At 41.1% G+C, this 17,920-nt stretch overlaps 1 protein-coding gene across 2 annotated transcripts in view; it reads right to left on the bottom strand.

Moving 5' to 3' along the window:
- The window catches only part of ccser1 (coiled-coil serine-rich protein 1), a 1,213,403-nt gene that overhangs the window by 662,301 nt on the left and 533,182 nt on the right, over nucleotides 1-17,920 (bottom strand). For both annotated transcript variants that reach the window (XM_048537406.2, XM_059650255.1), the window contains one exon: nucleotides 9,999-10,212. In XM_048537406.2, coding sequence (XP_048393363.1) covers nucleotides 9,999-10,212 — 214 coding nt within the window. The remainder of the gene's footprint in view (nucleotides 1-9,998; nucleotides 10,213-17,920) is intronic.

Here is a 17,920-nt window from a genome sequence, read left to right on the forward strand (position 1 = left end):
TACTCTGATACTGAATGTCTCCTGTCATGTTGATGAGTTTCCCATACCTGATGAGAGGTATATAATTTAAACATGTTTCCTTTTTGCTGACTTTCACTGAGATTCCAAAGTTATTGCACTTTTTAAAAAAAACTTGGTGGTTGAATTAAGATTATTAAATGTTGCCACTGCATGATTAGAAAATCAGAAGAATCACATATACTCACACAGAAGACCACAAAATTTATTGTTGCACTGAAGGTTCAAAATGGCATGTTTCCATTCAACCCTCAAGTGTTGATAACAAAGCCGTAGTATTGTTCAACTACACTACTTATCAAATCTGTTATCCTCAGTGATGCTATTATAGGTTGTGAAGGTTTTATCCAGTCCAACTCTTCAATTGCTCCTGTCCTGTCCACCTTTAGAAAAGGCCTTTTCCCAATAATCTGTAATTTACCGCTCAAATCTAGTTGCCAGCAAGACAGCAAAGGTTAAAATCAATAAATGTTATCATTAACGAAGCAAATACTATCTGTCCTTCAAAGTCATCTGCAGTTATGATCACTATCTCTAGAAATTCTTGATTGGCCTGCATTTTATGAGGTATAACTTGTCTATACATGTTTGATTTCAGTAATAGCCAGCAGAAACAGCCTTTTCCTTCTTCAAATGCATTGGATGAAAATTTATGGATGAATTATCCCTAAGTAGTTTTTTTGGATTAACATATTAGTGACATTGGGAAATGCATAATCACCAACATTACACAGTCTAGGATGGCTTGTTCAGGTCCTATCCTTGACTAATAACTGAGTCCAAATGATGCTGTTAAGCCTGTGGCCTAAGGCAGCTGTTATGCACTTTCTCTTTATTGTTTAATTAATAAAAATTCAGTTTAATCATTGAGTGTACATTCATGTCGTTTCCTGCTCTTGTCATTATAAATCTACGTAGCACTGAAAAATCTCGTTGCTACTTGCTCTCATTGTTAAATTTAGTTGTTGCTCTCCTTCCTGAGAAATGCTAGCCTTTGGCCAGTAAATCTTCAATTTTGGTTTACGTCATAGAGCTGATCACTACCGACAGCAATTTGTCTCCACCTCGCAAATTAGGGAAAAGGTAGGGCAAGATCAACTTTGAACGCCATCACTGATTGCTATGATAGTCACACATGGAAGTATACTATCTGCTCAGAGGAGTATCTATCTTAGAATGCTTATCTTGCCAATACATTCAAAATTATAGATGAAGAATGTAGGTTTGGGGAAGGCAGGAAATCCATGAAGAGTCAAATCACAACATGAGCTAAAGTCCATGAACATATAGCTCAACACGCAGTAGTGCCTGTGAAACCCAAACACAACCTGTATTTGCACCTGTGAAACTCTAAACTCAATGTGCATTGCTGTCGGTGGAACTGTAATTCAAACGTCTACCTTTGTAATTACAGAACAATATTTCAGTCTACATTCATGCTTTTCTACCAATCCTTATAATACTTATTTATTTTAATATATGAATCAATGGAAAGATTAGATTCTTTCTGTTCCAATTACCTTCTGGAATGCCACAAACATTATTCAATGTCACAAAATCTCCAAATATTGTCAGGGCCATACACTTCTTCAGGAAGAATATAAGTAAATAAAAATAGGATGAGTAGCTTCTGAAGGCTGGACTGTCATTCAATGTCATGGCTGATCTACTTTCACCTGGGATAGCGTTAGGGTTAGAGGTACTATAGCACCCAAAGTGAGACGGACAGGAGACCATCAGTTCTCCACCCACATAGAGAGGAACCAAAATGGGTAAACACAATTACACCCAACTCCATCAGGGGGGTGAGCAACAAACGCGAGCCTGTAAGCAGTACCTACGTCCCATGTTCAAATTAAAGTATTACCTCAGTGAGAAAGCGAAAATAATTTGAGAGATCGCAGTCAACAATGGGAAGCTAGTGGTGTAGTGATAATGTCGCCAGACTTGTAATCCAGAGACAGGGGTTCAAATAGCAGCTGGTGGAATTTGAATTCAATAAAATCTAGAATTAAAACTTAGGGTACTGGTGAACATCTAGCCGCTACTGACTGTCATAAAAGCCCATCTGATGCACTAATGCCCTTTAGACAAAGGAAAATCTGCCATCCTGACCAACTAAGTCAGACTTACTTGCCATCCCAGACCCACAGTAACATGGCCAAATCTTAAACTTTCCATTGACACGGCTGAGTGAGCCATTCAGACTTTATTCACTCAAGGGCATGATTAAACTAAATGAGTTTTTTATGACAATATCTTCACAGTCGTCATTACCGGGAATAGTGAACTGTCAGCAATGACCCCGAGAGACTTCAGAGAGACATTGACAAGTTGGCTAAATTGGCAAACATCTAGAGATGAATTTCAATACAGAGAAATGCAGGGTAATACATTTTGGTAGAAGAAACGTGGAAAGACAATACAGGCTCAGCAGTAAAACTTTGAGAGGAGTACAAAAGCAGAGAGATCTCATGGTACAAGTGTCTAAATTTCTGAAGATGGCGAGTCAAGTCAGCTGGCCAAAAAGGCTCATAGGTTTATAAATTGAGACAAAAAGGATAAAAGCAAATAAACGAAGCTACAGCTCTTCAAATCATTGGCCAGACCACATTCGGAGTCTTGGCTGCAGAGATGTGGCTGGAGAATGGGAGTGGCCGAGCAGTTCTTTCAGGGGCCAGTACAAACACAAGAGGCTGAATGGCGTCCTACTGCACTGAGACATCCTATGGCTAGCTTTCAATTCCAGATTTTTATTAATTAATCTCATGTTCCACCACTTGCCATGGTGAGACTTGAAAGCATGCTCCCACCATATTAGCCATGATTAGTGATATTAACACTCTGCCATGTTTCCACCAAACATTTGAACATACAGATTACAGGTAACTGACTCTCTTTGAATGACTACCCTTCTCTGCCAAATATCTCAGACTTTCCCAAAGTCCTCAATGGAATTCTTGCCAGTTTTCAATCTAACAAGTGCTGAATTAGATGCAATAGAAATTTAGCCTGGGAGCTCATACCAACATACTTACTTGACATGGCATGGCTGAAACCTAACAAGCAAATTTTATAAACCCTGTCCCACAGGTTTTCAGATTTGGAGTCTTATAAACATATCTAAATTTGAATAGTGTCAAAGCAGGGAGTTTCAATAAAAAAAAGTTTGTAATCTCCAATAAAACATCTCCCACAGCATAAAGTTACTAAAACACTATTTAAACAGATCGGACGATGCTTGTAGTATAAACACAAGGGGGAGGGGTAAAACACCACAAACAGATCTTTTTATCACCTTTAAACAACAAACAAGTGCTTATGTGACTAATTTTACCTCACAGTAATTACAGAGGGAACAATAGATAATAACACACACCAGAGAATGCAAAGCAGTGTTATTCCCTTTCAGGAAGACTTTAGGCAAACTGAGTCAGCTCAGCAAGCTCCATCTGGAACCTGCCGTATTGACAAACAGGAAAATTGTGAAACCAGGTGTCAAACATAATTGCTGTGCGGCTTCTGTTTCTCAATGTACTTTCTGTGGTTGTTAAGAAACCTGTGAAAGAGAAAGGGGCTCAGAATGGATTTTAGGGAATGCATCCAAGGATTGATAGCCCTGCTAGAAACCTATTACAAGAATGGCTTCCCAGGGACAGTAGGCAAAAGAAAACATGAGAGACAAGAGTCATGGCGGTGAAAATACTGGAATATTTTTAAGAGAATTCAAAGGAGGAATGAGGTTGTCTGGATGACTGATCTAAGTTAAATCAAACGCTTCAGTCATCTAATAAACACCTTGTAAATCTTGTGAAAGGACATCTGTGGTAACAACTGATAACATTCATCAACAAGTTTTCCTTAGATTATTTTATTGGGGCCATTTTCTTTGAAAATACAACAGTGTCTTGAAGAAAATATAATTGCCCATTAATCCTTTTGGTTTATTGAGCATCCAACACAACAAGCTATGTTGCATCTTTATTTCAGTTGTAAACAACCTGTGGAGTTTCATGGGACAGCAGTCAGAAAAATCTTTGATATCAAGTTCCATGAAAAGATATTACGAACAGTATTTTAGCAACTTAGTAGGGCCTTAAGGAATATCATAATGGAGATGAGAGATTGGTGAGATGCAGATGGTTAGTAGAGGAATTTTTGACCTTGATGCCTATGTTGTTGAAGCAAGGCCACCAGCGATCAGGCAACAAAAAGCATTCGTGCACTGGAGGGCAGAATTGGTGAACTGTATGGAATATATGGAGCGGGAGCACAGGTCATGGCTGTGATAATGGAAGAAGTTTTATAGAATTATAGAATCCCTACAGTGTGGAAACAGCCCATTTGGCCTGACAAGTCCTCACCAGTTCTCTGAAGAGCATCCCATGCAGACTCAACCCCTACCCTATTCCTGTAACCCTAATGTAATGGCTAATCCACCTAAACTACCCATCCCCGTACACTATGGAAATTTAGCATGGCCAATCCACTTAACCAGCACGGACTGTGGGACAAAACTGAAGTACCTGAAGGAAACCCATGGAGAGAATGTGCAAACTCGACACAGAGAGTTGCCCGAGGCTATAACTGAACCTGGGTTCCTGGTGTTGTGAGGCTGCAGTGCTAACCACTGAGCCACCGTGCTGCCTCCACAGAATAAATTACAGAATATCCTGCAGCTTTGTTGAAATGGCAACACTCTTGGAGCATCATTCCCAATCACATTTTCTCCTGACATTGACAGAGTTGATACCCTAGCATTTTGTAATCAACACTGTTATCGGAGCACTGACAAAACAAGAACTGTAGTGATTTAAGTGGACACACCACAAGCTTCTCTGGGCAACTAAGGATGTACAACAGTGCAGCCTTATCAATGTTAACAACATTCCCAAAAACAAATGGAAAGAATATTACACCATGACTGATGCAGAGTATGTCTTTCCCAGCGCTAGGCTGAGTCCAACCATACGAGAACAGAGTTTAAGTACTAATTCCCCTCATTGCTTTCTAAATTGCATCATGGATCACTCCGCAAAGCACACAAATTGGTTACCTAGAGAAAAATACCTTACAAATTAGATCATCTGTAGAGAATGCAGCCCAGCAGAAATTGTTGACTAACTACAGGTGTGGCCATGATTGCACTATTTTAATCACATGAATTGATTTAAGTAGGAAAGACCTCACTTGCATATTACAGGTAAATGTGCATTCCACTTGTACATATAAATCATAAATATCATCCTTAAGTGAGGAAGTAAAACACTCTCAATGATCATAAAATATACACATATTCTGCCTTCCATCTTATCATTTTATCAACAAACACAAGTATACAAACATACCCGATTGAATATTGAGATTACAAACCCAACAATGTGTATTACCCATTGTTTATTTACAGGCATTTTGACACAACCTGTTCTGAGATGTTATTACACACTTCTGGAGCAGATAGTACTTTTTTTTTCCATTTATTCACTCACAGAATCACTAGCAAGGCAGCAGTTTTCACCGAGTTGCCCAGACAGCAGCTCAGAGTCAACCACATTGCTGTGGGTCTGGAGTCACATGTAGGCAAGACCAGGTGAGGATGGCAGTTTGCTTCCCTAAAGGGCATTAGTGAAACGGATGGGTTTTCCTGAAAACTGGCAAGGATTCACAGTCATTATTAGATTCTTAATTCCAGATATTTATTGAATTCAAATTCCACCATCTACCATGGGGGGATTCAAACCTGGGTCCCCAGAACATTATCTGGGTCTCTGGATTAATGGTTCAGCAATAACACCACTATGCCATCACGTCCCCTAGTACTTCTACCTTACAGACAGAGATACTATCACTGTGCCAGAGCTCCTCTGTTGTTTATTTACAAAACGCAAATGCAACTTGTCATATCTGGGCCCTGAACATCTGGTTAATACATTTAAAAACAGTGTGCAAAGATCAATTTCAGACAGAAAAGAACAGATTCTGATGAAACATCATTGATCTATAATGTTACAGAAGTTGCCTGACCTACTGAGTATTTTGAACATTTACTTTTCTATGTTCTTATTGTCATGACCAATTGCCCTTCTTTGCTGAGTTAGTAACAATACATTGCAAAACAACCCAATTCAAACTAATGATGACCACTTCAAGCCCACCAACTCCCACAGCTACCGAGAATACACCTCCTCCCACCCACCCCCCTGCAAAAATTCCATCCCCTATTCCTAATTCCTTCACCTCCGTCGCATCTGTTCCCAGGATGAGGGAATCCACTCCTGCACATCCCAGATGTCCGTGTCATTCAAGGACCGCAACTTCCCCCCTGCAGTGGTCGAGAATGCCCTTGACCGTGTCTCCCACATTTCCCGCAACACATCCCTCACAACCCGCTCCCCCCCGCCCAATAACCGCCCTAATAGAATCCCCCTCGTCCTCACACACCACCCCACCAACCTCCGGATACAACACATCATCCTCCGACACTTCTGCCATCTACAATCCGACCCCACCACCCAAGACATTTTTCCATCCCCACCCTTGTCTGCTTTCCGGAGAGACCACTCTCTCCGTGACTCCCTTGTTCACTCCACACTGCCCTCCAACCCCACCACTCCCGGCACCTTCCCCTGCAACCGCAGGAAGTGCTACAATTGCCCCCATTACCACCTCTGTCACCCCCATCCCAGGCCCCAAGATGACTTTCCATATTAAGCAGATGTTCACCTGCACATCTGCCAATGTGGTATACTGTATCCATTGTACCCAGTGTGGCTTCCTCTACATTGGGGAAACCAAGCGGAGGCTTGGGGACAGCTATGCAGAATACCTCCACTTGGTTCGCAATAAACAACTGCACCTCCCAGTTGCGAACCATTTTAACTCCCCCTCCCATTCCTTAGATGACATGTCCATCCTGGGCCTCCTGCAGTGCCATATTGATGCTACCAGTACGTTGCAGGAACAGCAACTCATATTCCGCGCAGGAACCCTGCAGCCCAATGGTATCAATGTGGCCTTCACAAGCTTCAAAATCTCCCCTTACCCCACCGCATCCCAAAACCAGCCTAGCTCGTCCCCACCTCCCTAACCTGTTCTTCCTCTCAGCTCTCCCCTCCTCCCACCTCAAGCCGCACCTCCATTTCCCACCTACCGCCCTCATCCTGCCTCCTTGACCTGTCCGTCCTCCCCGAGCTGACCTATCCCCTCCCCACCTATACTCTCCTCTCCACTATCTTCTCCTCTATCCATCTTCGGTCCACCTCTCCCTCTCTCCCTATTTATTTCAGAACCCTCTCCCCAGCCCCCTCTCTGATGAAGGGTCTAGGCCCGAAATACCAGCTTTTGTGCTCCTGAGATGCTGCTTGGCCTGCTGTGTTCATCCAGCTTCACACTTCGTAATTCAAACTAAAACTTGCCTGGAAACAAAACTCAATACACCTGCATGTCTCAGATTTTCAGTTCTTTTTTCTCCCCTCAACAGCTGGATTGACGGACAACCTTCCTGAACAATAAAGCTTTCTCTCTCATCATCAGCCATCAAAGGCTATCACATGTTGGAAAATACAGATAGCATACAGAGGGTTTTAAGATCTTGCATCTAAGGGACATTACTGTGTTAATGAAATAAAACAGAGGTGGAAAGCAGAAAGAACACTGAATGTTCCAAACAATTCACCGTGTCCGTGGGTAGTTATTATTGTGATAGCAGAAATACATGAGTGGCAACTATGGATAAAAATAAAACCTTTACTTCTCTTGAAATTCTACTACAATTTAGCAAGAATGCTAACTCCATCACCCAGAACGGGAGACTCTATAATTTTTTGGTAATGGAATAATCAAATGTGCAATGATAATCCTCTGATGTTTTGCAATTACTTAACACCCTAGGACATGGAGAATTAATTATAGGTACTATGAATGCTGACTGTACTTTAAAATAGCAATGGGATAATAGCTTAGAAATTAAAAATAATCGATCAATTGGTGATTTTTAAATAGGAGGCAGTTTGATTTCACAGCAGGTAAATTCTTAGGGGAAAAGGAAAGTCAGCTAAAGACTGAGCCCCTAGGATGAGAAAAGAATGGAATGAGATGAAACAGAAAAGATTCTAAAATGGTGTCAAGTTCAAGTTACAAGGAAGAATCAGGGTGAACATAAAGTGTACAAGCAAGTTAGAAAAAGAAACAGATGGGGATGAGGCACGGATACTAGTGGCTGACGAAGAATATGTTGACTATCTTTTAAAAAATGCAAAATTTCTATGTTGGCATGTTAATGGTGAAAGGGTTACTACAGGAGCAATGGTGTTGACCAGCATAAAATAACAAATTTCAAACAGAAAGGCAAGATCTAAATTCCAAAATGAGAACTTTATTTCAAAGTTTATCAAAGAGGGGTTTGCCAAAGTTGCAGTTAACAGGGAGATTGTCTGAATATTGGATGAGATAAAATTGACAAATAGTTGACACTAGAAAACTGGCAAGATTCAAAGTTAATAAGTCACTCATTCCTGAGTTGCAAGGAAAAGTAAAGTTGAATATTGCAGTAGTCACAATTTTTCAATCTACCTCTAATACAGGAGTGGTTTCAAGGACTGAAGGATTGCAAATATTACATCCCTATTCGAAAGATTGATAGGAATATTAACCTCGGACAAAGCACCAAAATGTTACTATTGATAATCAGAGAGAAAATTAACAGCCACTTGGACAATCATAGACGAGTGAAGGAAAGCCACCATGGTTCTATTCAGGGAAAGGAGTGCTGAAATAACTTGATTTTTTTTAAGTTTAATGCAGAGCAGGTGGATGAGGATACTAGAGTATATGTCTGCATGGACTTTCAAAATGTTTTTGATGAAATCGGATCAGATTTGTTGGCAATATTGAAGCCCATGGAATAAAAGGAGCAGTAACAGTATGATTTAGCCCAGAAGTAGAAAACAAAGAGCTGTACTGAACTGTTTTTATTTTTGTGGAGACCAAAAAACATTATACAGTGGCATTCAACAAGACTGAATACTTGAATCACTATCTGCTTGCTAAAAAAACATGTTAATGATTGGGTTTTGGAGATACAGAGCATAGTTCAAAATCTGTGATTGATACAAAACGTGTATACAATAGCAACAGATTTCATCAGGACACACAGGTTGTTGGAACGGGCAGACACCTGACACTTTATAAATGGAGTCATCAAGTGCAACAGTCAGGGATTTAAAACACGAGTCCAGCCTTAGTTGGTATATACTGCCTAATTCTGGGCGGTACACCTCAGAAAGGGCATACTAGCATTGGACAGCATGAGATAAAAGATGCATAAGAATGGTTCCACACCTTTTCAAATATGTTGGAGGAGCAGAGATTGCTGGAAAAAACTCAACAAGTCTGAAAAGTTCTGAAGAAGGGTCATTGGACTCAAAACGTTGACTCTGCCTTTCCTCCATGGATTTTGCCAGCCCGACCAAATTTTTAGCAGTTTGTGTTTTTTTTTCTCTGCTTTCTAGCATCCATAGTTATTTTGAGAGAAGCAGGGGTTGTTCTCTGTAGTACTGAGAATAAAAAGAGATTTGATAAAGGTGTTTAAAATTAAGATTGGTTTGAGATGAAGTAAACAAAGAGAAACTGTTTCCAGTGATTGTAAAAGTTAATAACTAGGGGCCATTGATTTGAGGTGACTGGCACAAGAGAGTGGAGTCAAGTTGAGGATTTGTTTTCTATCTACAAAATGATTTGAATTTGAAATTTATTCAAAGTCAAAAATAAATTTGCTAAATAGTTAAAATAAAACAGATTATGAAATGGTTTTGCTTTTCTATGCTTACCTTCTATACAGTTACTGTTAAATCTGCTCTCCCACAATTTTAGTATATGGACCATATCTTTGTTTCAGCATTCCCAGTGATTTTGTTTGTCGGTTTCTGAAATAACTCTGGTACATATACCTACTAAACTTCAAGAAAGAATTCAGTGAGTACCTCCTGGAGAATCCTCTTCAATTTGAGAAGCATTGTCTTTACTGCGGTGCAGTCCTGCATCATCAACCTCAAGGACATGGCTTCCAGACCACCACCAGGCTCATCCTCCCTCAGAAGGGACCAGTCTGACGATGCAGCACTCGGCCAACGGTTGTAACGAAGAGGTCGAGATTCACAAAAATCACCTTCTTTTGAAGGCTGGAAAAATGGAATTCTAGGAAAACAGAAATTGTAGATGTTGTATGTCAGAAAAGTTACACATAATTGATCATGAAAACTATTTGCTGCAATGCTTTGATTCAGTGTCTCGTCAACCTCTCAGAATTGCTCCACCATTCATGACTGATCATCTCCCTGGTTGCCATTTTCCCATGTTACCTTCAACGTCATTAGTAAGTAGAACTCTCTCAATATCTCTCTTGAACATACTCAATGACTGGCCTGTGATAGAGAATTCCAAAGATTCAGTGCTTTCTGGGCAAAGAAACTCCTCTTCATCTCATCCCCAGACAGCTTGACCCCTATTCTGAAACTCTGACCCCTGGTTCTAGGTCCCCAAGGCAGACAGCACAACTTTTCTGTCTCTACCCTGTCAATTCCTACAAGTTTTATAAACTTTAATGAGACTACCTTTGTATTCTTCTAAAGTTCAAAGAATACAGACACATTCTTCTCAATTTCACCCCATAGGGCAGTTTTGCCATGCCAGGGCCATGGCAGATGAATCTCCATTGCACTCCCCCTAAAGAAAACGCATTGTACTTTAAGAAATGGGACCAGAAATACACATAACATTCCAGGTATGGGGTCACCAACTTCTATACATTTGAAGCAAATCATCATTACACTTGTATTTAAAATTCCTTGAGGTAAAGGCTATCATGAAATCTCCAGCTTGGTTACTGTTGCATTTCCATGTTAGCTTTCAGCGACATATGAACAACAATATGCAGATCCCTTTTGACATCAATACATTTCTGAATTTCAACATGCTGGAAATCATTTCTATATCAATTCTGCCACCAAATAGGTTACCCCACATCCACATATTACATTCTATGTGCCAAGCTCTTGCTCACTCACCAAGTCTATCCAAATCCCATTGAACTTCTAGTGAAGCATCTTTACAACACAAATGCTCATCTAGATTAGTGTCAACTGAAAAATTAGAGATATTAATGAACAGCTGGGGCAATTTATTCCAGCAGGACTTGACTAATTAAAGCCTACTAACCAGAGAATGAGCTACTTAGTTCCACTCAGTTCTATTTCCCTTAATCAATTCTCAATGCAGGCCCATATCCTGCCCCCAATCCATACACTTTCATTTTGTTTACATTTTGTTTTTTGTGTGAGATCTTAAGAAAAGCTTCTGAAAATCAATATACACCACATTCACTTGTTATTCCTTACCAACTCTGCCAGTAATATCCTCCAAAACCTCTATCAGATTTAATAAAAATGATATACCTTTCATAAATCTATGTTAACTCTGCCCAATTGTTCATTTATTTCCTAGTTGTCCAGTTATTATATCCTTTATAATAGAGTCTAGTACATTTCTGTATTACTAACATCATGTTAATAGGTCTCCAGTTTCTCATTTTCTCTGCCTCTTTCCAACATCATAGTTTGTGGAAACATTCTAGAATCTGTACTTTTTTTAAGAAAAAGGTGATCACCAATGCATCAATTATTTCCATATCTACATCTTTTAAAACTTTTGAATGTTCATCATTGGGTTCTGGGGATTTGTCAACTTGCAGTCATTTTAATTTCTCCAATTCTGCTCTCTTAGTAATGCTCATTTGTTCCAGGCTTTCATTTCCAGATGATATACCATTGCGTTATTACGAACAGGATTTGCAGCACATATCAGGCCATTTGGCTCAGCTGGCAGAGCTGTTCTGTCTCATTTTCGACCCAGCATTTGCCAGAAATTGCACATCAGTACTACTGTCTCAATGAGTAATTGTTGAGCATGGAGTTGTAACATAACAGTGGTTTGAGGACTTGGGTGAGGTTAGGTGGCTGGGGAGCCTGGGAGGCTCTCGTGGAACAGTGGTAGTGTCCCTACCTCTGAGCCAGGAGGCCCGGGATCAGAACTTTAAAAAGCTATTTAACAAATGTGATATGACCTCTAGCGCAACCATAGAAGATAACAGCCGGGAGATGCCATTCAGCCCTTCAAGCCAGCTCTGTCATTCTTCACAATCAGGGCTGATTATCCAAATCAACAGCCTAATCCTGCTTTCTGTCCATAGCCTTTGATCCCATTCGCTCCAAGTGCTATATCGATCCACCTCTTGAATACATTCGAAGTTTTGGCATCAACTACATTGGGAACGTCCTGCCTGCATCTACCCTGTCTAGTCCTGTTAGAATTTTAAAAGTCTCTACGAGATACTCCCTCATTCGTCTGGACTCTAGTGAAAAGCATAAGACTATAAGACATAGGAGTGGAAGTAAGGCCATTCAGCCCATCAAGTCCACTCTGCCATTTAAATCATGGCTGACGGGCATTTCAACACCACTTCCCTGCACTCTCCCCAGAGCCCTTGATTCCTTCTGAGATCAAGAATTTGTCGATCTCTGCCTTGAAGGCATCCAACGTCCCGGCCTCCACTGCACTCTGCGGCAATGAATTCCACAAGCCCACCATTCTCTGGCTGAAGAAATGTCGTCTCATTTCAGTTTTAAATTTACCCCCTCTAATTTTAAGGCTGTGCCCATGCGTCCTAGTCTCCCCGCCTAACGGAAACAACTTCCTAGCATCCACCCCTTCTGGACGATACATTATCTTGTCAGTTTCTATTAGATCTCCCCTCAACCTTCTAAACTCTAATGAGTACAATCCCAGGATCCTCAGCCGTTCATCATACGTTAAACCTACCATTCCCGGGATCATCCGTGTGAATCTCCGCTGGACACGCTCCAGGGCTAGTATGTCCTTCCTGAGGTGTGGGGCCCACAATTGGACACAGTATTCTAAATGGGGCCTAACGAGAGCCTTATAAAGCCTCAGAAGCACATCGCTACTTTTATATTCCAACCCTCTTGAGATAAACGACAACATTACATTCGCTTTCTTAATTACGGATTCTACCTGCAAGTTAACCTTTAGAGAATCCTGGACCAACCCTCCCAGATCCCTTTGCACTTCTGATTTGCGAATTTTCTCACCATTTAGAAAATAGTCCATGCCTGTATTCTTTTTTCCAAAGTGCAAAACCTCACATTTACTCACATTGAATTTCATCAGCCATTTCCTGGGCCACTCTCCTAAACTGTCTAAATCTTTCAGCAGCTTCCCCACCTCCTCAGTACTACCTGCCTGTCCACCCATCTTCATATCATCGGCAAACTTCGCCAGAATGCCCCCAGCCCCTTCATCCAGATCATTAATATATAAGGTGAACAGCTGTGGCCCCAACACTGAACCCTGCGGGACACCACTCATCACCGGTTGCCATTCTGAGAAAGAGCCTTTTATCCCAACTCTCTGCCTTGTGTCAGACAGCCAATCCTCAATCCAAGCCAGTAGCTCACCTCAAACACCATGGGCCCTCACCTTGCTCAGCAGCTTCCCATGAGGCACTGTATCAAAGGCCTTTTGGAAGTCTAGATAGATAACATCTACTGGGTTCCCCTTGTCTAACATACTTGTTATCTCTTCAAAGAATTCTAACAGGTTTGTCAGGCACGACCTCCCCTTACTAAAACCATGCTGACTTGTTCTAATCTGACCCTGCACTTCCAGGAATTTAGAAATCTCATCCTTGACAATGGATTCTAGAATTTTACCAACTACCGACGTTAGGCTAATTGGCCTATAATTTTCCATCTGTTGCCTTGATCCTTTCTTAAGCAAGGGAGTTACAACAGCAATTTTCCAACCACCTGGGACTTTCCCTGACTCCAGTGACTTTTGAAAGATCACGGCCAAAGCCTCCGCTATTTCCTCAGCCACCTCCCTCAGAACTCTAGGATGTAGCCCATCGGGGCCAGGAGATTTATCAATTTTTAGACCCTTTAGCTTTTCTAGCACTCTCTCTTTTGTAATGTCTACCGTACTCAACTCTGCCCCCTTGCTCTCCCTAATTGTTGGCATACTACTCATGTCTTCCACTGTGAAGACTGACGCAAAGTACTTATTAAGTTCTCCAGCTATTTCCTTATCTCCCATCACTAGCCTTCCAGCATCAATTTGGAGTGACCCAATATCTACTTTTGCCTCTCGTTTGTTTCTTATGTTTTGAAAGAAGCTTTTACCATCATTTCTAATATTACTAGATAGTCTACCTTCATATCTGATCTTCTCCTTCCTTACTGCTCTTTTTGTTATCATCTGTCTGTTTTTGTAGCCTTCCCAATCTTCTGATTTCCCAGTGCTCTTGGCCACTTTATAGGCTCTCTTTTTATCTTTGATATATTTCCTGACTTCCTTTGTCAGCCATGGCTGTCTAATCCCACCCTGGATAATCTTTCTTTTCTCTGGGATGAACCTCTGTACTGTGTCCTCAATTATACCTAGAAACTGCTGCCATTGTTGGTCTACTGTCTTCCCCGCTAGGCTCTGCTTCCAGTCGATTTTCGTCAATTCCTCTCTCATGCCCCTGTAATTACCTTTATTTAACTGTAACACCATTACGTCCGATTTTGCCTTCTCTCTTTCGAACTGCAGACTGAACTCTACCATATTATGATCGCTTGCCAATTTTTATTCATCCATCAGACCCGCCATGCCAGGAGTCAGCCTGGCAAACCTTCGCTGCATACCCTCGAGAGCAAGAGAATCCTTCTTCAGACAAAGAGATCAAAATGGTACACAATATTCTAGGTGCAGCCTCACCAAGGCCATGCATAACTGCAACACAGCCCTGCTCCTGTACTCAAAAACTCTTGCAATGAAGGCCAACATGCCATTTGCCTTCTTTACCACCTGCTGCACCTGCATGTTTACTTTCGGTGACCTGTGAACTAGGATGCCCAGGTCCTACTGCACATGCAGACTTACAGCATAAATCACATTATGAAATAACTACATAAAGTACAGAACAGACAGAATAGGAAACCTTCAGCCTTGTGTGAACATGATAAGTATGTACATATTAATCTCTATCCTAACTCAAACATGCTCTTCAGACAAAAATCAAAACTTAAAGATGTTTTCTACATTGTTACTGTTGCTCTGTAATTTGGCAAGGTGAACAGCGCTCGTATTAAAAGAGAGACAAGAAACATTTTCTGCTAAAACTTTAGTTAAATGAATGCTCAAACCAAAATTGAACCACGATAGCAACCATATATTCTCATAGCTTACATCTGCAGAATGCTTTTTTAGTGCAAAACCAAGCCTCTCTGGAAAACATCTGCAAAAACTAAATGCTGTAACAAATTAAAATATTTAATTTGAGAATTCAATCGCCAACATTGGACTGGATACAAGTTGCAACACGTAAGTTATAGGCTTAACAGAGCAGCATTGAAAATGCTAGCATAACTCTCTGAGATACCAAGAACTGCAGATGCTGGAGTCAGTCAGTCAATACAGTGTAGAGCTGGAGGAACACAGCAGGTCAGGCAGCATCAGAGGAGAAGGTAAGTCAACTCTTCTTCAGTACTCCTGAAACATCACAACCCACATATACGCCACCAAGTAAAACCATTCTGACCCAAGACTGTAGCACTGTTCTCTCACTAATGCTGGATCAAAATTCTGGAAATACCCAACTAACTGTGACTATACCTGAACCTCCTCATTCCAACACCCACCACCCTTCCATGTTTTAGCATTTTAAAGAAGTGGCTCACCACCATTTTCTCAGGGGCAATTAATGATGGGCAATAAATGTTGGCCTAGCTCCTCTGATGCTGCTGTGTTCCTCCAGCTCCACACTGTATTGAGTATAACTCTCTCTGTGCTTTCCAGTCTATAGAATGCTTGATGCTATGCTGTTACATGATTGAAAACTTTGTGAATGATGAGACAAGAACAGCATATGATCAGTCATAGTTTTAGGCTTACGGAGTCCAGCTGTCGAAACTTCACACAGATTGAAGTGGAAATAATACAGGACTTGTTAGATGACTTAGGTAGAATAGACTTTACCTGAGAAATGGAAATTAGTTCTTAGTGCAATACTGACAATGGAGTTCTAGATGCATCTAGCATTAGCTTTCCACTCCTTCTTGATGCTTATCCACTCCTGCTCAAAGTGTTATTTGGAAGATATTGGAAAAATTGAAGTATTGGCTTCTTCTTTTTTAAGTTCACCCAGATGATTGTGGGCATTGCTGGTGAGGCCAACATTTACTGTCATCGCTAATTGCCCGAGAAAGTGGTGGTCAGCTACTTCTTTGATATGCTGGAAAACAGAAGGGTGACAGGGGTCGGGGTAAGGAGGTTCAGGTCTAGTCATAGTTAGTTGGGTACTTTCAGAATCTTGACCCAGCATTAGTGAAAGAACAGTGACATGGTTTCAGGTGAGAATGGTTTTACTTGGTGGCATATTTGTGGGTCATGCTCTTTCGAACCATCTGCTGCCTTTTTTTGTCTTTCTAAAACTAGAAGTTACAGATTTAGGGGGAACTGTTGAAAGAGCCTTGGTACATTTCTTTTTATTCCACATCATTCTACATTGTTTACCTCAGTTAGCTGCACCACTGGTTCATGATGCATGTGATGTCAATATTATTGATTCCAGTTCCACGCCAACTTAAGGTTACAATGAAGGTCCCACCTTCTCAACCTCACACGTCACCCCTCACCCGAGGCACAATGAGCCTCAGTTTAAACCGTCACCAGCCATCTCCCTCGAACGAGAGCGCAACCCTCTGGGGCTATGGTGACTTTACCTTTATGTTAATTATTAACAATTCACGTTGTGACGAAAACCTTTTGTCAGTGTGAATTTTTCTAAGCTTGCAATTGAGGACTGGATGTTACCTGGTTTTACAATGGTTACCACATTCAATCCCACCATGGAGCAACAGAAGGGCTTCTGGCAATGTTTTTCAACAGGTCATTCAGAACATTTCAAAGGTTGCTAAACAGTTTTTGTCAGTTGGCCAAAAGCAATAGGAGCAGAAGGTTGCCAGTCAATCAGAAACTTAAGGAAAAAAAATGAGGCATAATCCCAAAAAGATAAGTGTTGCAGCAGATTTTGAACAATTACAATGTCTGGGTGATGATGGGGATGGGGTGGGGAAAGGAGGTGCGGTGTTTGGGTTTAGGGTCAGGAAAATATCTGGGACATTTGGGGGCTCAAAAACATTTTATTTTCACCCATTACATGGCTCGTAACAGCTAAGAATTGGGGTGAAGGAAGCTCACAAGCAACATCGCTAAGGATGACTGTAATTCACAGAAACCCAGGGTAGCACCACCTTGGTGAAGCTAGCTGTCCACAAAGAAACTGGAATTGTGTCCATGAGTGGAGCTGGCGTACAGTGTCCAGAATCCTTGGGGGGTTGAAAATCAGAACACAGCAATCATTGAAATAGTCCATGACTGAGAAACTATATGTAGAGCATAAACAAAATAGGAAACCTAACCAGATAAATAGAAAGCGGGACATAACACCAGCGCTTCGTCGGAGGCTCACTGATGATGTTACCTAGAATGGTGACGAAACGTCTGAAAACTAACCTTCCAGCTCAGCGAGCAAACTCACATCCAGAACCTCAACCTGAGCTACAAATCTTCTCAAAACTCGATTAACAAAATAATGTACTCGTCACCCGAATACATGTATCATCTTATATTTCATGAAAATTACCTTCATTAAGACCAACAATTATTCCTGTTTAACTAAAAATATCAGACATCCCTGTACTGTCCTCACGTCACATCAAGTAACTCACTGCGAAGCCTCTTCCAGGGATGCCTAACCTGAAGAAGTTACCCTCCTCCCTTCCAA

This window comes from Stegostoma tigrinum, chromosome 1 (genome assembly GCF_030684315.1).
Source record: "Stegostoma tigrinum isolate sSteTig4 chromosome 1, sSteTig4.hap1, whole genome shotgun sequence".
In the NCBI taxonomy this organism is placed as follows: domain Eukaryota; kingdom Metazoa; phylum Chordata; class Chondrichthyes; order Orectolobiformes; family Stegostomatidae; genus Stegostoma; species Stegostoma tigrinum.